Source organism: Ictalurus furcatus, chromosome 19 (assembly GCF_023375685.1).
Source record: "Ictalurus furcatus strain D&B chromosome 19, Billie_1.0, whole genome shotgun sequence".
Lineage (NCBI taxonomy): Eukaryota > Metazoa > Chordata > Actinopteri > Siluriformes > Ictaluridae > Ictalurus > Ictalurus furcatus.
This window is the reverse complement of record NC_071273.1, coordinates 17,912,488-17,938,630: the sequence shown is the minus strand read 5'-3', so window position 1 is coordinate 17,938,630 and position 26,143 is coordinate 17,912,488. Positions and strand designations below refer to the sequence as shown.

The window sequence follows — 26,143 nt, the reverse complement described above, 5'->3', positions numbered from 1 at the left end:
AGCACTTTATCCTGGTCAAGGTCACGGTAGATCTGGAGCATCTCTCGGTACATTGGGTGCATGGAAGAATACGTTGCGGATGGGATGCCAGTTTATCAAAGGCCACCGTGCACACATTCAAACATGGGAGCAATTTAGACTAGCCAATCCACCGACTGCCATATTTTTAAAAAGGTGGGAGGACACCGGAGAGTCCGCGGGAAACACACAGATGCGAAGCTCCATACAGACAGTAACCTGGGCTCAGGTTTGAACCATGGACCCTGGAGATGTGAGACCTAAGTGTGGATTGAAGCTATTATGATGTTTACCATATAAAACTATTTCCTTCCACTAAAATGATATATTTTGACACATCTTTTCTCTTCTGTCTATAAAGTAAGACATATTACCTGACTACAGTATATAAGTTACAGCTTTTGTTTGGCACTACTTTAGATTTCACATTACACATGTCTCTTAACAGCTTATTCACCTGTCATGTTTGTACACAGAGGGATAGTAGTTCAGGAAACAAATTCTAAAGAGCTCTTGAAACAACATTTGTTCTTTCAATGAGAATAAAAGTCAGAGGTTACAGGTTGTAAGTGCAGTAATGGGTCATGTGCAGGTCAGGAAAACTTGTCACGCTTTCTCCAATTTTCTAACATCTGTTTTTGCTTGTTTCCTACTCAAGTGTGTATACACACACATGCACATGCACAGGCACACACTGGACACAATGGTTCACAGTGGGGCTGCTTTATATTTTCAAAGTGACAAATGAATCATATCTAATAGGGTCACAAGCTTACTATATCACTAAGATGGTAAGATATTTTATCTACTCTTCTCTTACACATGTACAGACACACAAGTACATCACATACTAGTAGAAAAGACTATTATATAAGGAAAGTTATATTTATTTTATTTTTACTCTTAAAATGGGGGAAAGAAGTGCAGTCACAAAATTTCTGGTGGATTGCCAGTCGAAAGTTTGGGAGCTATGGCACTCTAAAAGATCTGCTGCTCTGATTTCAGTCTGGTCTTATGTTGGACAATAATGGTGGACCGATGGTGAGCCCTATGGTAAAGGACATGCAGTGCATTGTAAGTGAGTAGTAGAAGTTTGTATTTGTATTTAGGTAACTACTGTAACCGTTGGAGTAGCCTACAGGTGTAATGTCTGCTGAATGTTAGATATGAGTAAAGAATTTAATAGATGAATTTTGAATATGTTGGAGTGTGTTTAGGATTTTACCAGATTTTTTTTTCCTTTAAGGAATTACAGTAAACTAACCGTGAGGTTATCAAAGCACCAACCGGGGTTTCATTAGCTTTCAAACTAATTAAGGATTGAAGCCAGGCAGTGCCGTGAAGGTAATAAAGCATATGGTGGTATCTTTTCTTTAATAATGTAGAATGATAAACTGCAAAGTCTGGCTGGCAGGTAATGAAATTTCTTTTATTTCTTTGTTAGTCAGGGTTTTCTTTTTTTCTTTTTCCTTTCATCACACCAAACCCATTTCATCAAAGACAATCATACCTGTATACCAATACTGCCAGATAGAGTAACATTTCTAAAACAGCTCTGTATTAATACAACTAGCCTCCATAATCCATGACGACAGTAAACTGGACATCTCATTATCCAGCCAGTGCGCATGCGCGTCTGTGAATCAGTTCACGCGGTCGCGGCTGCTGCTCGCGTGCTGTATTTAAAAGACAGAGCGTCCGCGTGCGCGTAAACAAACGCACGGTGCCGCTTTCAGAGCTCGTTGTGTCGAGTCGACATGTCTTCTCTGAGAGAGTAGTGTTCCTCTGACGTGTCGGGAAAACAAATAAAGAAAACCCGTAGAGGCGAGAAGTAATGTTAGTTGTGTGTGTTTCCTTTGTGTTTTATTGAGAGATGTTAAGGGAGTTGGTGTGCGGCGCTGTGGCTCTGCTCCTGTACGTGAACACGCTCGACGCAGATTTCTGCTACGATGACAGGTGAGCTGTCTCTCGTTTTTGTTTTTTTGTTTTTTTTCTCCTTCTTGTTTGACAGCTCATTATTTAAGACTGATAGAGAACTGTTTTGGGTGTCACTTATTTCTCTCTCCACAGTGTTCGGCTTTGTGGTTTTCAAAAAGCCACAACGGTCGCGGTTTAAACGTTAACGTTACTTTGGTTACAAGTGCGCGCGCGTGTGATTAATGATCGTTGAGCTAGAGAACTTTGCTTAATCGTTTAAAAACACCTATATGGCTACAGATACAGGATTTTCCCCCACAAACAATATGTATAAGAATATGTCAAATCGATATTTTAACCTTTTAAACAGTATGTTTATGTGGGCAATAATAATCCGATATTAACCCGATTAAGACAATAATCTGATTAAGAAACTAGCATGTAAACAGTGATTATTGATGACCTTAATCCGACTAAAGTCATACTCGGAAGTAAACAAAAATCGATTTAAGACGTGGAATATTCCTGTTTTAGTCAGACAGCAGTAATCTAATTATGGACCTTATTCTGAATAAGACAATATTGTGATTAAGGTGTTTACATGAGTTGCTTTTAGAATATTCCTTTCATGTTCAGGTTTTACATGTTATAGAACATAGAGCGATTAACGTCACAAGTCATTACGTCACCGCGCCACGCCGTCCGACGTTCCCTCCAGAATTTCACATATCGACATACAGTTGGTCTTCGTTATGGTACCGTATACAGTTCTGGGTGTTTTTATTTTTAATTTTATGAACGCTTCAAGTGCAGTTAATTATTTGTCATGCTATACGTCCAAATAGACGACTGCTTGAAGCCATGAGCTGCGTCCGAACTTACTTACTATATTTCAGCTACTATATAGCAGGTAAGTACATGGTTTCAGACGCAGCTGTGCTCTCTTGTTTGCCGTCAAACGGTTGAGCACTGCCGTGTGTGTACGTGTGCTGTCGCAAAATGCGGTGAAAACTCCCACACGACGTTAATAGTGTGATTAAGGTGTGTACATGTCTAGAATCCATTTCAATAATGTGACTAAAACAGGAATACTCCACGTCTTAATTCAATTTGAGTATGATTTTAGTCGGATTAAGGTCAGCAGTAATCGCTGTTTACATGCTAGTTTCTTAATCAGAGTATCAACTTTATCGGGTTAATATCGGATTATTGCTGTCCATGCAAACGTACTGATAGACTGACATGTACACACCTTAATAAAACACAACTGTTTGACGGCAAACAAGAGAGCACGTCTGCGTCCTAAACAAGAGGGCATTGCTACTGTCTACATAAGTGCCCTACATAGAGTTTACCTCTTTTATGTGTCTAAAACCAGCATCATCTGTCTGCCTTACCTTGCTTTGTGGATGGTCCACAACATTAACAATCCATCCATGTATTTTCTGTACCGCTTATCCTACGCAGGGGCGAAAGGGAATCTGGAGGATATCCCAGGGAACTCGGGGGACATGGTGGGGGACACCCTGGACAGGGTGCCAACCCATCGCAGGGCACAATCTCACACACATTCACTCACTACAGACAATTTGGAAATGCCAGTCAAAGCCTATCATGTCTTTGGACTGGGGGAGGAAACCAGAGTACCTGAAAGAAACCCCCGCAGCACGGGGAGAACATGCAAACTCCACAGGGAAGCAGTGGGATTCGAACCCCCAGCCCTGGAGGTGTGAGGCAAACATGCTAAACACTAAGCCACCATGTGTGTGAATGAAATGTAAACCCTGTAAATCCACCAATCTTGGTGAACTTCAGATACACATCACACCAGGACCGATCATAGTCAGCTGCTGTCCTGCTGCTGTTGTTTGCTTCTTTAGCTTTGCACTGGAGCTTAGGAGGCTAATGTAGCTAACAAATAATGGAAGCTTGTAGCTACCATTCTAGTATTGTGAAAAACAGCAACAAATCATGTTTGTCAAGATTCATTCATTCATCTTCACTAACCACTTTAACTTGGTGGCTCCGGAGCCTATCTTGGGAGCAAGGTGTGAGAATTCACCCCAGATGATGCCAGACCATCACAGTGCACCGTGCAGACACACATTCACATTCTCATTCATTCCAAATGGCAATTTAGCATATTCAACCTGCATACCTGCAAGGTTTTGTACAGTAGGAGGCAACTGGAGAAGCCGGAGGAGACCTATGTAAACACTATGTAAGAACTTACGAAACTTCACACAGACAGTAACCAGAGCTCAGGATCAAACCTAGGACCATGGAGCTGTGAGGTGGCAATGCTTCCCACTGGTTTGACAGGACGCCTTTTGGAAAATAATCCCATAGCCACTGGATCTCTCACTAATCCCACTAAACTCCTGTGGCAAAACCCTGACATATTCAGTAAGAGAACATCATCTCACCAGTCAAAATAGGATTGTTAAAATAGTGGCTTGGATCATATTAGCTTTGTACATGCTGTAACTTCAGGAAATAATGCTTTGAATATACAGTATTTATGCAAAAAACAAATTACAAATCAGTTCATACTGAGTACAGTACTACTGCAGACATACAGACATAGCTTTAACATTTTTACTTTCCATCACTGAGATCACTGAGTCTGTGTTCTACTCTATAAAAAGATCTAACCTTCACACTGACACTGGCATTACTAATACTGATTTGGCACAGTGCAGTATGTTGAACAGTATTAGAGTCAAGCTCAGTCATGTGCTGCATGTAAACTTGAACTTTTGCCTACAGCATAATAAAACCTCTCATTTTTCCCTTATGGTGTGGTTTGGATTTGATTTGAGTCAGGAGTTGAGTGGCTTTATGATTCCAGTATCAATTCATTAAGCTTCTGTCCATTCACTGAACCAGAACATTTCAGGTTAAATAACTTGTGGGTGTGTATACATTTTTATTCTCTTCACATTTGGGTGTTTGGCTCTAAAATACATTATATTTTAGAAACATTTGGGACACTTGCCCTGGAAGGCGCAGGTCAATATTTCCTGAGATGCAAGCTCACGAGATATATATATATATATATATATATATATATATATATATATATATATATATATATATATATAGCTATATAGCTATATAGCGAATGGGATTTCAGACAGGATGAACAGTCAGTAATGAGATCTTTATGTGCACATACACTCACCTTTTCATGTGCACAGTTAAGAGCTATACTTGTTTTGGCAGCGTGAATGAATCCGGTATCAAATGTGTCCACAAATATGTATCAGGATCACATTACTATGCCTACAAATGGCCATCTATTTGATAAAATATACTAGATAAGATTCCAGATTTAACTCCATGCAAGGTACAATTTTTGTTTTTAGGAAGATTTCTGATTGCTTTGCATTTCTGGCTGTGTTTCAAAAATGATGATCTGTCATCCAGCAACACTACCGGACCAAGTTGATGACTTTTTTGTTTTGTTTTTAACCTACTTAAGAAGTTCTAAAGGAGTTGGCAAGTTTCTTTAAAATACAGAGATATTTTCAAATCCCAAGTAAAGCTGCTTAATGTCCATGGTCCTGTCATCACAGCTGCTATTTATGAGCTGATATTAGAGCTTATTTAATGTACAGTGAGGGAGAGCGAAGCAGTCAGTTGAACTTATTCATTAAAAGACGGAGCTGTAACATTTCCAACAGGATGAAGAAGACCTATTTCATCAAAATATCAGTTATTTTTCTGGAAGTCTGAAGCAGGAATACATAGTTTAGTCAGATTGGTCTATAGTGATGAAAGCTCAGATCCATGTGCCTAGCTGTGTTAATCTGAAGTGAAGTGTGGTGTCAAATGTTTAAATTTATATCTATAAATGCCTATTCATATGATATTGAATTATCTGATGAAATTTCTTTCATTTCTAAGGATTTTCTTTTAGTGCAAAAGTAATTGGTTATACAGTCAATTAAGATATGACAACTATAACTATATGATTCTTTATAAATACAAAGAACCATAAAATATTTAAATGAACTTTATTGTCTGCTTCTCTTCTAATATTAGAGAAGCATCACCCCATTTTACTTCTCAATATATTAGCAGTCTCTATCTGAAAGCATGGAAGCATGTTATTAACTGTAAATCTGCTATCCTCCATGTAGGGACAGATGCAGTGAAAGAAGAACAAGCATAGTTTTCTCAGACTGCAGTCTGTCTTAACAACTAACTGAGTTGCACTGTTATTTCCCTGCTTTCTGATTTTCATCTACATTTCCCACAGTCTGGCTTCTCATTTATCAAATCATCAGCATGTTTCTGTCACTTGTAGAAGAAAAAAAAATCTACTAAGTCATTATGAAAAAGATGTAGTATCTCAAAATAGAGAATGTTCTCCAAAGGTTCATATGAATCTCTAAACAACTGCACATGCTTACAAAATACTAGATTATTAGAGTTTTGCTTTACATTATATTACTGAAAAAAATCAATCAATCAAAATCAATAAAAATGCCAAATGATACTGTGTTTGTTACAGCTGCTTATTTATAAGATACAGTTAAGGTGATTAATCAATTATTTTTCAAATAGCTCACATGAATAACAGACTATTGACTAAAGAATTATTCAAATCTTAGGGTTTTTTGTTACAGCACTAGTTGAAAAACACAATATGAGTAAAACTGAATAAACTACACAGCAAAATCACGTGTGTTGATTTAACACCCAGAGTGTTGAATTTACACCCTACAATGTTTATATAAGTCCATTGGGCTCAAATGAACACTCTGGGTGTTAATGCAACACTTATTTGGTTAGCTTAGTGGTTAGCATGTTTGCCTCACACCTCCAGGGTCTGGGGTTCAAGTCCCCCCAGAGCCGTGTGTGTGGAGTTTGCATGTTCTCCCTGGGGGGGGGTTTCCTCCAGGTACTCCGGTTTCCTCCCCCAGTCCAAAGACATGCATGGTAGGCTGATTGGCGTGTCTAAAGTGTCCGTAGTGTATGAATGGGTGTGTGAGTGTGTATGTGATTGTGTCCTGCGATGGACTGCCTGCCTGCTTTTCTGAGTTTTTCAGTTTGCTAGTTCATGCTTTAGGCAGTCTGTACAGAATTCTGCAGAGGTTTTTTTTTTATTGTTGCGGCCAAAAATGTTTGATTTTTCTGTAGCTTTTTTTTTTTTTTGTCAATATGTGTGATGCAACTTGCAGAGTATTTGTGCTTTTTTTGTGGAAAACTTTGAATTGGCAAAATCGCAAAAGCACAAAAAATTTTGCAGTGATGTTTGTTGATAAATGCAACATTTTAGCTGTATTCATATTCGACGCACATGAATCGAAAAGGGCTTTGGATGAATGTGCGTTGTGATGATGTCACATGACGTGACTTGGCCCAAATTTGTGGAAAATACAGCAGGGTTTGCTTGATCTTGCATTAATTTCAGCGATAGCAGAATCCTGGAGGGACTGGTTTTAGGGCCATCTGTAACTAGTGTGTAGGTTACAAGCAACCACCATGTGTTTTAACAATGCCGATCCGTCAGTCAGCGTGTCGGTGCCCTTTCTAGGCTCATTCTGCATTCCAGCCTAAAGCCAATAATAATGCACAACTGTGTGTCCGCTCTCTTTGCATGATGTAAATTAATGCACTGATGTAATTGTTTTTATGCAGACACACTAAATACACTTAGAGTTCTGTCCCACCTTGATAAGTGTGTATGAAAACTGAACCTGTTTTAACTGCAACATATCACTGCCTTTGTCCTTCCTGCTTTCTTTGCTTTTGCCTTCATTGTCACTTCCTTTTCTCTTTCTGCATGGACATCCCCTCCAGAGCCACTTATCATGGCTCTCAAATCAATTTCTTGACATTATTTGCATTGTAAGCACATATCGATTATGGTATCCGTTTTCAGGAAAGGTAGCCCTGAGACAAGCATTTGTATTGAAAGGGAAGATGAGTTTTGTGATTAGTCAGAGGTAAACTTGCCTGACTCTTTCTTTGCCTCCTCCTCAATTTCCTTTGTTCACTGATATCACTGCTTCCCAAGTCAATACTGCCTAGCAGAGAGAGAGAGAGAGAGAGAGAGAGAGAGAGAGGATGATACTAATGAACATTGTAGAGCATTGGGCTTAGCCATGATGACAAAAAAAGAAAGTCACTGACCAGCAGTATGTCTAATCAGCTCATGAATTGCTTTTCGGATCAGTATTCCAGACAGCTGCTCTCACCTCAGTAGAATAAAGTGGAGCTGATGAAGTGCTGCTTCACTGCCATGCCTCATTTCCTCTGTCGGTCATTCAAAGCTCAGGATGTTCACCGGCTACAGCATGGGGTCAAGGGGAGCATTACAGGACGGACAATGCCGCTAGCAGTCGTATGTGCTCTCCAAAATTATTGGCACACTGTATATATACATATATATATATATATATATATATATATATATATATATATATATATATATATATATATATATAGTGATACTTTGAGCTTAAACATACTGTTACCAGCCACTTTAATAGGAACACCTACTTTCACTACAACATTTTTATTTTATTTTTTTTTGGGTCAGTAGACGTACCACAAGCACTAGCAGCTATATTAAGGTAGGGAAGGCTGAGAAATTATTGTATTACTGTGAGGTGCATAAAACAGAGAAATGCTAGCTATGGTGATGTGAACAGGAAAAAGGATTAAAAAGAAAAAAACACATTTGTCATTGAGGAATAAAGAGTTTTTCTATTGATATGTAAAGTGCACATTGTTATTGCTGTATTAAGCAAGGCCATTTGAGTGTTTCTTACATTTTCCTATGATATGTATTACATGATAAAACACTTACCCAAATTATATAATTTTATAATCTTCAAATTTAAGAATCTGCAGAATGGAGTGTTTTTTAATGTTTTTTTTTTTTTTCTGAAAAGATAGAGGGAGAAAAAAGTTTCAGTTTTATTTGATTAGTGCTTTTAACAAAAGACATCTGGAGGTTGATCCCTAAAGGCCATAAGCAGGTTCCTGCAGATGTTTTACTCACATAATGAGGCAAAATGAAATGATCATAATCTCTTCACCAGATACCGTGTCATAGAATGTGGATTTCCATATTCATAATCCTTTTTGCTCACTATAAAAGATTATTTAAGGCAGTTGTTCTCAGTTTCCTATTAGAGAGAAAACCTCTACACTGTACATATTTATGTTTACTATACATAATCTAATCTAATTCAACTCACCTCATGATGTATATATATATATATATATATATATATATATATATATATATATATATTAGGGATGTCACGATACCAAAAATCTAGTAGTCGGTACCGATACCACAAAAAGTATACGATACTCAATAAGTCATGGTCAATCAAGTCATGGTTAAAAAAAATTAACTTTTTTTTTTTTTTTAAAATAAAGTTTAAAACTCCTGGAGGACATCCTCCTCTGGTTGATACTGGCAAAGAGAGGGCGAGAGAGAGTGTGAGAGAGAGAGGGATATTTTAGTTATCAAACACTGTCTGACAATGACTAATAACAAGTGCTAAGGTGCACTCCTAAATACGTGCACACACACACACACACCCCTTATACTCTGAATGCAAGCATTAGTTTAAATTCACTGATATGCTGGCAGGCCAAAAAGATTTATTAAAAGCATGAACATTTGAATAATTATTTGTGACATTAGGCTACGTTTAGCTGACAGGACACGGGCTGTATGGCGATGCATGGTGGCTCATTAGGAGGTAGTTTATAACATTGCAATGTGTTAGCATCGTTAACAAATAACTGTCTATTGCAGACATTACATGGAGCATAACGTTAGCTGGCTTCACGGCCACAATGCCAGCTGCCTCAAACAAACATAATATAGGACCGTCTTTCAGGTGCTTCGCCAAATTCCGGGTGTTTCCTCACTTTGTTTGAAATGAACGATAGCCTCGGTTGGACACCGGAAACCGATACTAGCTTTCCTCTCTTTTCTTCTCAATGAGTCAGGGCGGAGCTAAACTTGTTAAGCTAAGCTAATCTTCTGTAGTGTTTCCCGTGTGCTTGTAGGCGTTCTTCTTCTTCTTCTTCACCAATTGTGGACCGACTAATACACTTACGCGGACTTGCTGCACCCTTCAGTTCCGGAGGAACTGCAACTTCGGTACGTATGGTACTTACGCAACTGCAGAAAAACAAGTACCATCACGTTTTAAGCATGTTGGTACCGACTTGGTACCGAAGTATCGTTCTCGTGACATCACTAATATATATGTATACACACACACACACACACAGTTGCAATCAAAATTATTCAACCCCATTGCAAATCAGGTTTATTGTCAAAACAGACTTTCAGCTGTTTGCAATGAACAAATCAAACAAAAGCCTGTGCTTTGGGGGTTTCCTCCAGGTATTCCGGTTTTCTCCCCTATTTCCAAAGACATGTGTTGTAGGCTGTTTGGCATTTCCAAATCGTCTGTGGTGTGTGAATGTGTGTGCAATTGTGCCCTGTGATGTGTTGGCACCCCATTCAGGGTGTCCCCTGCCTTATGCCCCAAGTTTCCTGGGATAGACTCCAGGTTCCCCCATGACCCTCTGTAGAATAAGCGGTATGGAAAATGGATGGATGGATGGAATTAATACTGACATGTCATGACAATGAAACACAGTCCAGAGAGTGTGTAATATATAAATGAAATACATATACATATGAATTCGAATGATTCTATCTGTGTCTGGCATGTAAAAAAACACTGAATCTCACACCCACCCTGTGTCGGAGGTCTGCTCAGAAAGCAAACAGCAATCCAGATTTCCTCATCCCCAGCATTCTTTGGCTGGACACATATCACGCACATTCATTAATATTGTTCCAGGACCAAATAAGCTTTTATCATTCCACACTCCCACATTAAGAAAACAAACAAACGAAAGAAAGCTGTTCAGAAAGGAAAGAACAACACTGCACACTTCCCTCACTCTTCACATAATCTAGCAAGTGTGATTGAGGAAAATGAACCACAAATCTGTCAGAGCCATGCAGATTTCATGAGCTTGGTGAATGTTAGTCATATTTACGATGGTGGTATTTAATACAGGAAGCTGTATTTCCACTGCTGTCTCACAACACTATTGTTTACTACTCTGTGTGGATTATGCATGAAGAGTGATGACTGTTTCAGTCTGCTCTTATGAAAGAGGTTTATTGCAAGTGAAATAGTTTGCAAAATGGTGTTTGGGATATTTATGTATTAAGGCTGAGTGATATAGCAAAAATCATATCACAATACATTTTCAGGATGCACAACATAACTCAACATAACAGATTTTAATATCCAGTCAGCCGCTTGTTGCTGTAACAGTACAGTCAGTCAATGTTATAGAGGTACATTCACAAAAAGCATAATGTGACCATTTATCGCCATACCAGTATTACAGTATTATGAGTCCCAGCTTGTGTGTGTATAATCAGAAATTGGATTAACATTTTAACATTTTAATAGTAGGCATTTAAGATGTGGATTGTGAGACAAACAACATCGCATACAACACAGAAAAAAAGTCATGCAAAATATATGGTGGCACTGTATGGTTAAAAATTTTCAAACCTTTCATACACCTCAGCGTATTCAGATGGATTAAACACTTGGCTCATGGCTGATCTAATATATGTGGATCGTGATCTACCTCACATTCTGTCAACATGTAATTAATGTCATGTAATTGTACATGGTATTTGGAATATACTGTAATTTGGACTGCCATCATAAAAATAAATGCTCCACACATACAGATTCCTCTTCACTAGAAGTACATAAAATTAATCCCTATATAACTTTATTCTAGGTGTTAAGACTTATGTACAGATCCAGAATGTGTCAGAGTGAACATACTGGTCTTTCTGTGTCAGTGATCAGATCAGCGAATGCATAAAAATTGACCTCACACTTTAAACGTTTGAAAAATGGCAATGCCAATGATTTACATTAACCTGCCAGAATTATTTTGATAACAATAAGTATGATAAGTAAGGTCTCATTTTTTGACGTAAGTTAAGCATTATTGTAAAAAAAAAAAAAAAAAGGAAAAACAGGAAAATACAAATTTAACCAGTAAACTAAGGGGCAAGAAATAAGAAAGATAAACTAAACTTGAGCAATATCGATATTGTGATTACATATCACCAGTATTTGTATAACGGTTACAAACTCTAAATGGAAGCATTTTAGTCCATTTTATACGGAACCTATAAAATTAAAATAATTGCACTGAAATACACTGAATTTTCCATCTTCCTTTCTTTTCCATGTTAAGTGATTGATTTTTGTAGATGTTAAATACAAGTATCACTGAACTGACTGTTTTATAAGCTAACACTCCTGTTTGTTAACTGTACACAGTGATACATATCGTGTATATTCCCAATCCCCAATTAATGAATAAAAAGAAACAAACGTAAGCATACAGTGTAAACAAGATGCATTATGTATGGATCAAAAGTATGTACAGATTAAACACAGAGTTGTAAGGGTGCATAAGAAAATAACACAAGGTCCACTAGAGGTTTACAATCCATTTTCTGTCAAGCGTTTTCCCTCCTGTATGTCACGTTAAACTGCAGACTGTTTATTCAGAGCAACATTAGTTTATACTGGTAGATATCACTGTGTGTGGCACGATATGTTAAGCAGAGACGTACAGTTTAAAGTTGAGTATTTTGGAAAGACTCAAGTGCTGGGTGTCACAACAGGATGTTGATTAATGCTCCAGCTTTCAAAATGGTTCTAATGGGTCACTTGAAGTGCGCACGCAGTCAGTACTCCTACTCTGAATTTGCAGAGGATAACATGCAGAGACTCAGAAGGCGTTGCATGTATTAGTTGTTTATTTAGCACCATTAGTTACAATTTCAAACTCGTGCTGCTGGATTTGATCACTTATAAACTTAGCAAAAGTAAGAGTGGAAGTGTATTCAAATTCAAATGTGTGTTGTGTGTTTATTATTGGCTGTTGCTGTGGTGTTTAGTTAAGAACTAATGCCAGGTGTTATCCACGCACAGCACCACTGCTGTTTTTTTCCCTAATGCAACAGACTAACTCACTTTATAGTAACATGATATATAAGCTAATGGGCAAAATAGAATATTTTCATCAAGAAGTAATACTCATTTGGTGTGTAATCTGACACATGTTTGAATGAACCTGTCTGTGTGTGTGTGTGTGTGTGTGTAGTATTTAAGCAATATCTGGTCTGTGTATTATGGGCTGGTACACCGGTGTGGACCCATAGCGTGAGGGCAAACGTGGGCCTCTTACTTTCCCAGCATTGTGTTTCCAGCCCTCTAAAAACAAAGCATGCCATTCTCCGGCTGAGTGTCTACTCTCCTGAGATATGTGATGGAGACTGAGTGTGTCAGGCAAAACTACTCCACTTTTGTGCCATGCCACTCCCTTTGGAGTACGTAATGCGTTACAATAAATGCAATGCACTGGGTAAAGGTCTGTTCATGCACAGTTTTGAACCCACTGTGCTTCATTCTGCCCATTTCTCATAGGATCTGTAGGCCTTCATGTGATTTCCTTATTGCTGTTTGATCAGATTGGCTGCAAATGAGTAAATTAAGTCATTTTTGAGTTGGGAGTCAGCCACAGCAGCTGTCAGAGTGCACATATAAGAATGTGAGATTGTATTATGTAGAATATCAGTTACATACATATGCATCCAGTACAGAGACAGGAAATCTATAGGAAATGTTGTTTTCTAGCACTAAAACTCAAAAAGACAAATGAACACATTAAGCTTCATTGTATGTTTGTTGATGAAGGCTGTTTTGTTTGCCCCCTATTTGTTGGTTAATCATCTTGGTTAATCACGATCCTGTGTAGGATAAGCGGTACAGAAAATCGATGGATGTTGTACATTTTACTGTACTTTTAGGGATAGGTATAGCCAATCCTGAAAATGATTAATGATTGAAAATACAAATTCAAACATAAATAGTAATCTCTAATACTGTATACCATTTTTGAATAGCTAAAAATAAAAACCACGCACACTATAAACATGACAGTTGGTTCTTACCCAAATATTAACGTGAGCATAGGTTGAAACATGAAATCTGTAGCACATTTAGATTTTCTGGCTTTATTTCTGCTCTGCTTTGGCAACTCCAGTCAGAATGTCCCAGTGAGATTTATAACTGCTGGGGCACTGCTGAAGTAGTAGTACAAGTTAAAAATATAGCGTTTGTGTATATTATGAGTCTAGATTGCACAATAGAGGATGAATATTGAATACGGTACGCTTTGTGCATCTTTACTATAGACTCACTGTGTAAGGCTGGTGAACTTTTCCCATCATGTCTATATTTGTCATTTACCTTTTCCCCATTTTCTTGTTCATGCTCTCTTTGTATTGCTCTTCACCATATTACCTAACCATATTACCTTCACCATATTACCTATACCTAATTGTATGCCTTATTTTTGTGCTTGCGTCATGATCACAAAAATAGGCTTTTGAGAGCTATTTGAGTCTGGGTACAGGGCCTTGTCTGTGCTCTATTATGTTAGACCACGTATTAATCATGTAATGAGGGACATTTTCACTGCTAGTGTTCTGTGTGGGCGGTAAGAATCGAGGGAAGTGTTTAGAGGGAAGATGCCCCTAAAAGTACGACCTGTCTTTTTTGCCAAAATGGGCGACACTAGAGTTTTTTTCCTCTCTTCTCTTACCTTCTCTATGTCCTACCTTTCTCTCCCTTTCTGCAATAGTCGTGCTATCAAAACCAATCCAGATCTCCTGCCTGAGACGCCTTGGACCAACGTACTGTTCAGCGACTTCTGGGGCACTCTGCTCACTCACAGCGGCAGCCATAAATCCTTTCGGCCACTCTGCACACTCTCTTTCCGCCTCAACTATGCTCTGGGAGGCCTAGAGCCGCGAGGCTACCACTTATTTAATGTGTGCCTGCACTGCTGTGTCACAGCTCTGTTCACTGCACTTTGTGACCTCCTGTTAGCCGGAGGATCCTGGAGTCTGCTGGCTGGACTTCTCTTCGCCTCTCACCCAGTGCATACTGAGGCAGTAGCGGGACTGGTAGGACGTGCAGATATGGGTGCTGCCCTGTGCTTTCTGCTCTCCCTACTCTGCTACAGGTGCCACTGCAGGCTCCGGCCACACGCTGGAAATTCGTGGTTCATGAGGTGGAGAGTGCAGGCATGGCTGGCTGGTAGCCTGATTGCTGCAGCAGCAGCCATGTTGTGGAAAGAGCAGGGGGTGACCGTCCTGGCCGTGTCAGCTGTCTATGACATCTGTGTTGTCCACCGCATGCAACTGTATCATGTGCTAGCAGTCCTCCTTAAGGTGAGTATAAATATTATACTGTTCTGTGAATCTTTGCCCTGCCTAAACAGAAAGACGCATCTTCCTAAACAGGAAGATGCAAGCTGCTCGCCGTAGAAAGGCAAATAGTAATACTGTGTGTGTGTCAATATAAATATGAATAGATATCCTTACCATCTTATTAAACAGACTAACTAACACTTCCATTCCCCCAAACAATCAACTCTTTCAGAGAAAACATTTTGGAAGTTTGGAGTTTATTGTCTTTTCCATTTTGGTTTGTGAACAGTTCTCCTTGTGCCCTAGCTTCCTCTGGATTCTGTGGAAGCTTTGCACCTAAAAGCAGTTACAGGATTTTTATTGAAGGAAAGGTTTCTTACTACTACTGTAAATAGGAATCAACATCCAATCAAAGACAAGAGACGCATATTGGTGTAGCCTGTTTAGGTGTTAACCTTGGATTTATCTGTTGAACTTAAATCCTGCTTTTTCGACAGTTGCTTCCACCCTTTTTTTTTTTTTTTTACACAATGAGCACACTGACCACACCTCCGTCTGGACATGCCAGCCATGCATTTGGTGCCACTTCATCTGGAGTTTTTATCATGTCTACTGTACCAGTCTGTCTGGTTGTACGTACACTTGAGGACCACGTCATAGGTGATATCCCAGGCTATTGTGAGATTGTAGCCAGAAGAGTATGGGAACACAAACACATTGTGAGAGAGAGAGGTGCTGTGAGGAAATAAGTAGGGAAGGAAAGTCTTCTTTTTATCTCGTTCTTTCTCCTGGCTTGCCTGGTTTCTTAGAGTTTCTAGAGTCCTGCTTGAAATTAAATAAAAAAACAAAAACAAATCTATGAAGTTTCCAAAGTTTTTCAGTAATGGTTCTTCCATGTTTGTATGTTGCATACAATTTATTTCTATTATCACACTCACAAGAAGAGACAAGACGCTCTCACAAAGACACAATTTAGGAAACAAAATTGGCTTGCCTCATTGATTTTCACCATTATCAGGTTTGATTTCATTTGACCAGACTGCATTCAAAAAATAAGATGTAGATGTAGCTTGGTCTGGCTCTCAAAACGTTCAAACCAATTTATAGAAAGAAGTCCATTTTTAATCCCATCAGCAGTCTAAAAGGCTTGGATGAGACCAAGCCCAAGCAGCAGATAGAATAAATTATTTCTGATCATTTCTTCAATCTGATTCAGTCAGGTCAACATTATGCTTCATTACTGCAATAAAATTTGTCACTCTCACTTAAACTAGTAAATGTCAAAAGAAGAAGAAGATAAGAGAGAATGAAAGTACTATAAAGGGCCTGTTATTTTTCTCATTTGTGATATAGTCAGAATAGTGCGAGTGAGAGTACAAGCAAAGCATTGATTAATTGAGTGGAAGCATTTTTTGGAGAGGAGTTGATATTCATATTTCCACTTTCATATTTTCCAGAGGAAAAATACAACCCTGCTGGTAAGCCTGGCTTGGCTGGCTGGTTGGGGAACAGTCCTGTTGGCAGCTCGACTGTACTGGATGGGCTGCAAGCCGCCACAGTTCTCCAACTCAGACAACCCAGCAGCTGATTCACCTCACCTCCTCACCAGAACACTCACCTTCCTGTACCTGCCACCTGCCAATGCCTGGCTCCTTCTCTTTCCACACACCCTTAGCTTTGATTGGTCTATGGATGCCATACCACTAGTCACAAACATTTCTGATTGGAGGAACTTGTGCTCATTGGCATTTTACACAGGTTTTGTGCTGCTTGCTTGCTTTGGCTTAAGAAGCAGAGATTCTGCCACTTTCCAAATAACCAATGGAAAATCCCATACCATGAATGGAAAATCTCCGGCTAATGGGCACGGCCTGCATTTTTCTGACATCAATGATAAACATGGCAACAGCCACCACCACAATGGCTTAACTTCATCAGAAGTTTTTGCCAGCGCCCAGAACGGGTATGCCAAACCCCTTCATACTGCTACTCACACGTCACTGCCATCCAAAGAGAACATGGTGGTCTTCTCACTTGGTCTGCTGGCTTTGCCTTTTCTCCCTGCCACCAATCTGTTCTTCTATGTCGGCTTTGTGGTGGCTGAGAGGGTTCTCTACATCCCCAGCATGGGCTTCTGTCTACTAGTGACACTTGGGATTAGGTCCATGTTTGTAAAAATGAGGCGGAGAAGCTCCAGGGCACTGCTTGTTGGCTGTGCTGCTGGACTTGTCCTGCTTTACAGCCTCAGAACAGTGTGCAGGAACCAGGACTGGCAGAGCGAAGAGATGCTTTACAGGTCTGGCATCACTGTTAACCCCGCCAAAGGTAAGACACTGGAGATTATGTTCAATGATGTACTTTAATCTCAGCAAGTCATTGAGAATGTTTCCAATGATATAAAGTAAAAAGCTTATTTAAAATAAAGAACTGTTTGAGATACCCAGTCTAGCAATTAATAACTCTAAGCAATTAAAATAAATGTTCTGTCTTTTAGCTTGGGGTAATCTTGGCAATGTCTTGAAGACCCAGGGTAAAGTGGTAGAAGCAGAGGAAGCATACAGAAGTGCCCTATACTACCGTGGCAACATGGCTGACATGCTCTACAACCTGTGAGTCATCTATCTGGCATGCAAACTCAATAATTTTGACTTTCTCCAACAACAAGTGATGAACAAGTTAAATAAAGGGCTAAATAAAAGGATAGATTAATAACTAAACCAACTGTGTGAAATATTTGGTATTTAAGCATTTGGAGGCCCTTCTTGTATAAATGATATTGTAAGCGGGGAGCACAGTGGCGTAGTGTTAGCACGTTTTCCTCACACCTCCGGGGTTGGGGGTTTGAATCTTGCCTCCGCCTTGTGTGTGCAGAGTTTGCATGTTCTCCCGTGCTTTGGGGGTTTCCTCTGGGTACTCCGGTTTCCTCCCCCAATCCAAAAACATGCACTGTAGGCTGAATCTGACAGTTAACAATATGGTTTTCCATCTGAGCTGTATTAATATATCACCTCTCTTACACCCAGTGTCTCTTTACAATTCAAGAAAAAAAAGCATGAAATACAAGCAAAAATGTAATAACTAACAAAAGACTCAAAACCCCAAAATGTTCTGTTAAGGCCTCACTGTTCCAAGTTTTTAATAGTCAGTCCCACTACAGCATACACAATCAGCTTGCCTACAGAAGAAAAGGCTGTGCTTGTGTCAGGCAGCACTGTGCGACTGGCTGTCATTTTGACAGCTAGTTAGTGAGCAGCTGTAATATTTTACCTGTAAAGAAAAAAAAAAGTTGTTTCCTCAGCACTTTTGAATCCCTGTAAATGCTGAAGCTTTTGCTATGTCTCATGTTTGTTTTAGCTCAGACTCTGCTGACACCGTCATTTTTTTCTTGCTAGCTCTATAAACATTTTTTTTTCGTTTGGCTACAAACATTTTCTTTGGCTTGAACCACTGGCAACAAGTGAAAATGTTGGGGGTAGGGGTTGAATTCTTAAAAACTGATAACTAACAAATTCTCTACCATTGATAACTGATAAATCCTTAACCTTCTGAAAACTGATACATGCTTAACAAATGATAAGTGATAAATCTTTAACAATTGATAACTGATAAATGCTTAACCACTGATTAATAAATCTTTAACCTTTTGATGAGTGGCCCAACTCCTTACCCACTGAGCCACTACTGCCTCTTTAATGCCTAATGTTGTAGGGTTATAATGTCAGTCATACTACAGTATAAACGTGCATACATAATGACATATGAGTCTGAACAAATTTGCAGCATATGAGTTCACAGCTCTGACTTTGAATATTGAAAGAGCTCTATTTTAAAATGGTTTTCTCTATTGATTCAATAATGCCTCGAGATAGAAACAAATAGAAAGTCAACTGGGAGAATGAGTGGGAAAAGAGGGAAAATGGTTGGTTGTATTCCACCTAAGGGTATTATCTAAGAAATGTCATTTGTGGACATACCTCTTGCTTGCATTAACCGAAAAGAGGTAAAAACCCACCGTTCAGCTGTTATACAGAGTCCCTCTGTTTATACCCCTCCCTAAGTAGGAAAATCAATGAAGAAAATACAGTATACATTTTTTTTTTCAACAAGCATGTCCTTCTCAGATTCTCGGCAGCTGCTATAAATAATATAAATAAATAATTAGAAATAATAAATAATAAATTATTATAAATAATATAAATCTAGCTGCAGATAACAAACAACAAATTTCACTAAGCAGAGCCCATATGGGACATGATCTTTTTATGTCCTAATATATAAATGTACTCACTTATCCATTTCTAAAGCCCTTACTGTGCTGTTGTTTTAGCTGTACTGGAATGTAATCGATGTTCTGTGTCCAAATGTTGCCCTCATTAGTTGTCTTCTCTCACTCAGCGGTCTGTTGCTGCAAGAGAGTGAACGTTTCTCTGAGGCTCTGGATTACTATAAACTGGCCATCCAAAGCAGACCGACTCTGGCATGTAAGCTTAGTCTTTCCTATTAGTTATACCAAAAGAGACCATTACTGAACTAAAATGGCAGAATTATTGGAATAAACAATAGTAATTTGCTATATACATCCAACTGAGAACATGAAACAGTACACTACGGGAGAACTTCTCATGTCTGAGAGAACTTTAAACAAACTGTGAAGTGTATTCAATTCTGGTTGTCTGTCTAATTGCCTATTTGCTCTGCTCTTTATGTGTTGTCTGTCCTCAACAGCGGCATATTTGAATACTGGTATTATACTGGAGTCTGAGGGAAATGTGGAGGAGGCCAAGCGCACATTTCAGAAGTGTGCCAGCATCCCAGATGAGAACCTGAAGGACCCTCATGCTCACAAAAGTGCAGTCACTAGCTGCCTGTACAATCTTGGCAAGCTGCTCCATGAACAGGGTCAGCAAGAGGTAGCCACAACACATTACTGGCTTGCTTAGGATACCTCAATACTTATGATAAGTTTTACAGTAAATCTCAAAGCAGAGCAATCGGGTGGGGGGGGGGGGGGGTGTGTCTAAAGTTTCAGCCGTTGGTTGGAAGTGGCTAGGATGAAGGACCCAGTCTGAAAAGTCTTTAATTACATTTAACAATTATGTAATTAACCGATTATCTCAAAAACAGAGTGTGTAAATGTAGATTTTCATTATTCTCTATGCATCCTACAGCGTTCAGTGACAAAACATTGCATTATTTCACATTTTGCACTGGTTCAACCTTTTTATCTGCTTTCCTATTTGCCCATGTTCTGGATTCCACAGGAAGCCCTGTCCATTTATAAAGAGGCTGTGAAGAAGATGCCTCATCAGTTTGCACCACAGAGCCTTTACAACATGATGGGTGAGTGGAGAGCGGGATTGTTTCGCCAGTGCATTATCTCATCACCAAATTTCAGGGGTACTAAGAAAAAAAACCCCAATTTTATTCTGTTTTTGGAAATGAATTTTGATTTTCAATGATGCTATAGTCATCTGTAGCTGGAAGTACATGAAAGCACATTTGGCTCTGCTCTCATGTGTTGGGAAGAATAGCGTAGTCCTGCTTGTAATTGAGCATTCATTTGTTGGAATGAAATTAGCCTGGAATTACATCCAGCTGTCCATCACAGAGAAAATCTGGCAGATTTTAATTTTTATTCTTATTTTTGATAGCTGTATTTTGTGGTCGAATAGACTACAAGAATCTCAAATCTGTGTCAGAACACAAAGGGCTTTTGCTTGTGTAGGATTGTAGGCTTAGCTGAAATGCCACCTAGTGTTGGTGGACAAAAATGAATTCACCAAAATAGTGTTTCATATTTTCTCGTTAGATTTTCCTGCTGATTTCCCTGATTTGAATGCCATCTTTAACCCAGAATTAACTGCCACAACAAATTTAAGATCAAACACTGGGATTTTAGTGTTACGTTCAGATTAATAAAAGATTGATTTCACATGTTGCCATTAGAGATGATAGATTACTGTTTAAAAACTGAGTAAAATCTATAGATTACAAAATATGTTTAGAACTTACAAGCAAATTCAGAACTTCACAGACGAATAGATTTTTTTTTAAAAGGCAAAGAAAAGGGAACCTGTACTTAGTTATTTTTAAGGCACCAGTGATGCATCATACTTAAATACATTTACTCATACAACTCTTACAGTTCCTCACACTTATTCCTGCACTGTGTACTGTTGTCACAGGCAGCATTTAACAAGACAGTGTTCATCTATTCTCTCTATATATGTTGGTTTGCCTTTATAATTTGGTTATGAACCCCTCAGGTGAGGCCTATATGAAACTAAATAAGTTTGAAGATGCAGAGCACTGGTACAGAGAGTCACTTAAGGCCAAACCAGACCACGTCCCTGCCCACCTGACATATGGCAAGTTGCTCTCTATTATGGTGAGTTACCCTGGCAAGCTTTCTGTGCTCTTTATGAAGATGTGCTAAATTGAAATAAGATATCACATCTGCTACCAGTAAGCAGTCAGTTCTGGCTTGATGGGCATTACTCCTCAACCTACCACACATATTTGCCAGGGAATTTATACTTCAGGGAACTGCTGTAGATAAATGTACTGTAGCAGTTTGAGCTGTAGAAATAGGCCTTGCAGGGGGAATCAGACAGTTACCGTCTGTTTATAATGGGATTTTCATTTCACAGTGATTGACAAATGAGAGAAAACACTGAATGTAGCATACCATTTTTCTTCAAGTCGAGATGACGTGCTGTGTGAAAGCCTTTGTGTGTGGCTCAACCCTATGTATGTGGCTTTTGAATAATAGACGGACTATTATTGTTTTGTTATGCTACATTCGCTTAACTTTGCAAAATGTATTATTTTTAAATACATAGCACCAAAAGAAGACGATTTAGTATCTGACGCTGGTATAAAAATCATCATCATCTTGATTTGGCCTTGGTCTTGTTTTTATAATGTGTGTGTATTTATTTATTGATTGATTTTTACATGTGTGAATATTGTAATGTAATCTCATTATCAGGGTCATAAAACTGAGGCAGAGCATTACTTCCTGAAGGCAATAGAGCTGGAGCCCACCAAGGGGATGTGTTATATGCACTATGGTAGGAGTGTACATAGAGAACACTGCTTTAACTCTTTTACATCTATACACTGCTAATAAGCATAGACATACAGAATAAGGTCCATGTTTTCATTCCAAAAATCATCCTTTCTCTTTATGAACCACTGACACGTTTCATCAGCACAGGCTCTGTATCATGACATTACTTTTCAAAACACAACACTAATTTGGATGTAATTAGGATTATACTGTTTGTTATGAATTTATACAAAATAGCCCAGAATATTTCATTTCCAGGCCCTAACACTGCATATGTGGAAAAGTTCAAGGGAGACGAATACTTATGCGATGCACTGTGTGTGGTTTGCATGTTGTTTTTAGGTTTGTGTCTAACTCTGTCAGTTATTCCTTCTTGTCATATCAGTACTGGATGCTGTTAAACTTTGCTCAGGATCTCTCTCTCTCACGCTGTCTGTCTGTCTGTCTCTCAGGTCAGTTTTTGGTGGAACAGTCTCGATTAGGAGAAGCTGCTGTGATGGCTGAGAAAGCTGCTGAACTGGACAACACAGAATTCGATGTAGTTTTCAGTGCTGCTCACATACTCAGGTGTGTGCATGTGAGAGATGATGCTCAGCTGTTTGACACCGAAGGCAGGAAGATGTATTGGTTTGGTGTTATTGGTGATGTTTGGCTGCAAGGACATGGACTCATGGGGATGAGGAACATCTTCGTGGTCTTATAAGATCTGTTTATTACTTGTCAGTTTTCCTAATGTAATATAGCTGAATATCACAGTGGTTTTTCTAGATCTTTCTGGAGCCATTTGCCCAACTTTATACCTGATCTTCTCTTGAGCTAGTGTACATGTGACTGAGCAGCAAGCACAAATAGTGTATACCTCCTGATACACAAACACTAATTAATGACGTGTTATCTGTCCTTGCTTCTACTCTCCAGACAGGCAAGTCTGAACGAGGCAGCTGAAAGGTATTATGGGAAGGCAGCAGACCTTAGACCAGATGTAAGTACACTTGAGCCGTTCTTCAACACTCATTGAAGTTGCTACATTATACCAAGGATTTCAGTGTGTACTAGTCTAGATGTTGTTTAGCTAAAGTTATTTATTCTCTGTTCTATTTATCATCCTTCAAACACATTACACTTTAGAATTCAATTTATTAACTGTAATGTTCTATACAAAATATGTTTGGCACAGAATTAGATGTGAAATGTAAAAGTGCCCTCTCTCTCTCTCTCTCTCTCTCTCTCTCTCTCTCTCTCTCTCTTTCTCTCTCTCTCTTTCTATGTCTCTCTCTTTCTATGTTTCTCTCAGTATGCTGCTGCTCTGTTGAACCTCGGGGCCATCCTCCATCTTAATGGAAAGCTTGTGGAGGCCGAGGCCAACTACTTGCGCGCGCTGCAGCTCAAACCTGACGAACTGATCACGCAATCCAATTTGCGCAAACTCTGGAATGTCATGCACAAACGAGGCCTGAAGAGCGTGGGGTCATGAGCATACTTTCTATCCCAAGCTCTGTAAAGCAGATACATTTGACAGCGAGGATTTGAGGCTTGCGAGCCTCTAGTGTTGAGAGGTTTAGTAATCTGATTCAGCACCACAGCACTGGTTTAGAGGAGAAGGAGCTTGCATGGGCCCCTGTGGGAACACTGAAATAAACAGGTACATGGTCAGGGAACATCCTTGCCTTTATGAATGGGCAGAACCAGTACTGGTGTGAGTCACAGGGCATCAAATTCACCTCCAGGAACCTACAGTGTGATGTCTGCACTGCAAAATCAAATGTGTTGTGCATTTTTTTATTTGGGAAATAAATTTGCATTACTGAAGTTTGAACTGAGTGAAGATCACGAGCTTAAGTAAAATGTCCTGAAGCAATGACTATTATGAAGAACATTCCACAAAATGAAAGAGAAATTATTTGGAAGTGTCTTATTGTATAGTGTTTTATAAAGTAAATTTATAAAGTTTTATAAAGTACATGTTAATTTATTACAGTGTTCTGTTTATTTTTCACTTTTTCACAATGTCTGTGAGTGATTTATCTGAGAATCTCCTTGGAATTCTCTTGGTTATTTATCCTGCTGCTTTATCTTATACATTTTGTAATTGTACAACCCTAATTCCAAAAAAGTTGGGACGCTGTGTAAAATGTAAATAAAAACAGAATGCAGTGCTTTGCAAATCTCATAAACCCATATGTTCCTCCACCTGTTTCTCTTAAGTAACACTTACTTTTCCAGCCTTTTGTTTCCCCTGTCCCAACTTTTTTGAGACATGTTACAGCCACCAAATTCAAAATTATCTTATTTTTTTCTTAAAATGGTACATTTCCTCAGTTTAAACGTGATATGTTTTCTATGTTCTATTGTGAATAACATATGGGTTTATGAGACTTGCAAATCATTGCATTCTGTTTTTATTTACATTTTACACAGCGTCCCAACTTTTTTGGAATTGGAGTTGTAATTTTATTATTGTTATACTGGAGCTTATATGTTACATGGCCAAAAGTGTGGACTATGTGGACTCTTGCTCATTTTGGAACATGGCTCTGAGGATTTGCCTAGTATTGTTGAATATTTAGCTAATATTGTTGCCATTTCTTTATGGATATCACTTGGTGCTCAGTGGGAATTGTCACGCTAGAACAGGAAAAGGGTTTCTGTAAACTGTTGCCAGAAACATGGAAGCACACAATTCTTTAAAATGTTTAAGATGTGATTGTATGCTCCAGCATTAAGATTTTCCTTTACTAGAATTAAGGGTCCTGGTCAAACAGCCCCTGTTCAGTTTTTCTCCTCTACCAAACATTACAGCTTGCTCTATGCATTCAGACATCCACTTGCCTGATCTGATGCACTGTTATCAGTGGGTGTGGCTGACACACCCACAGTACTGGGTTCTTCAGATTTTTGGCCATGTAGTATATAAGTAGTTCTTGGATTACACATTTGAACAAAAAGGCAATAAAAGTACATACTGAATCCCGAGAAGTTGATTTGTCTTTTTTTTTTTACTTGATTATATGATTGGGGCACAGTGGCTTAGTGGTTAGCACATTGATTACCGCCTTGATTACCACCTCTGCCCTGTGTGCACAGAGTTTACATGTTCTCCCCGTGCTTCGGGGGTTTCCTCTGGGTTCTCAGGAGGAATCCGTTGTAGGCTGATTGGCATTTCCAATGCAGCTGTGGGGCAGCTGTGGCTCAGGTGGTAGAGCGGGTTGTCCACTAACTGTAGGGTTGGAGGTTTGATTCCCGGCCACATGCCGGGAATCGAACACGTGACTCCACATGCCAAAGTGTCCTTGTTCAAGACATTGAATCTGCAAGCTGCTCCCGATGGCAAGTTAGTGCCTTGCATGGCAGCTCTGCTACCAGTGGTGTGTGTGTGTGTGTGAATGGGTGAATGAGACACGGTATAAAGTGCTTTGGATAAAAGCGGTATATAAGTGTAGACCATTTACCATTTCCAAATTGTCCATAGTGTATGAATGTGTGTGTGACTGTACATGATGAATCCTCAGAAGCTGATTTGTTGCATTTTTTTTTGGACAGATTTTTCTAAGTTTACACTTTTTCCTTCAAAAGTGCTCATATACACTTCATACTTACTACACTTGTCGCTTAGATAAAGCTACATAAAGTAAATTACCACAGCATGAAAAATTTTCAGCTCTTATTGGGCTGAAGGTGCTGAAGTTTCATAACATACAACAACAGTAAGCAGCTTCACCAACTGAAGTCACAGATAAGAATTGGGAAATTTTTAAGTCACTTTTGAAAAGATTTCTACATGCGTGAGCCCTAATTCAGTAACGGGTTGTGCA

At 39.0% G+C, this 26,143-nt stretch overlaps 1 protein-coding gene across 4 annotated transcripts; it reads left to right on the top strand.

Annotated features, from left to right (window-relative positions):
• Positions 1-913: 913 nt before the first annotated feature.
• On the top strand, positions 914-25,811 carry tmtc2a (transmembrane O-mannosyltransferase targeting cadherins 2a). 4 transcript variants are annotated; one of them, XM_053650561.1, is made up of 12 exons: positions 914-1,974; positions 14,689-15,280; positions 16,717-17,584; positions 17,754-17,868; positions 19,655-19,740; positions 19,985-20,169; positions 20,521-20,599; positions 21,526-21,647; positions 22,251-22,332; positions 22,784-22,898; positions 23,250-23,313; positions 23,626-25,811. In XM_053650561.1, the coding sequence occupies exons 1-12, from the start codon at positions 1,892-1,894 to the stop codon at positions 23,803-23,805; spliced, it is 2,571 nt and encodes an 856-aa protein (XP_053506536.1). In that variant the 5' UTR covers positions 914-1,891; the 3' UTR covers positions 23,806-25,811. The 4 variants fall into 4 exon arrangements, 2 of the variants coding, with proteins under 2 accessions (XP_053506536.1, XP_053506537.1); XR_008388588.1 differs by lacking the exons at positions 21,526-21,647; positions 22,784-22,898; positions 23,250-23,313; positions 23,626-25,811 and having other exon boundaries at positions 19,985-20,158; positions 22,251-22,270; XR_008388587.1 differs by lacking the exons at positions 22,251-22,332; positions 22,784-22,898; positions 23,250-23,313; positions 23,626-25,811 and having other exon boundaries at positions 19,985-20,158; positions 21,526-21,616.
• Positions 25,812-26,143: the final 332 nt, after the last annotated feature.

What these genes read in the sequence shown, in the direction of transcription:
- tmtc2a (XM_053650561.1), top strand. Translation starts at nt 1,892, where the DNA reads ATGTTAAGGGAGTTGGTGTGCGGCGCTGTGGCTCTGCTCCTGTACGTG. An exon ending in CACTGTTAACCCCGCCAAAG is followed by an intron (nt 17,585 to 17,753) that starts GTAAGACACTGG and finishes TCTGTCTTTTAG; the next exon opens with CTTGGGGTAATCTTGGCAAT. An exon ending in CAGCAGACCTTAGACCAGAT is followed by an intron (nt 23,314 to 23,625) that starts GTAAGTACACTT and finishes TGTTTCTCTCAG; the next exon opens with TATGCTGCTGCTCTGTTGAA.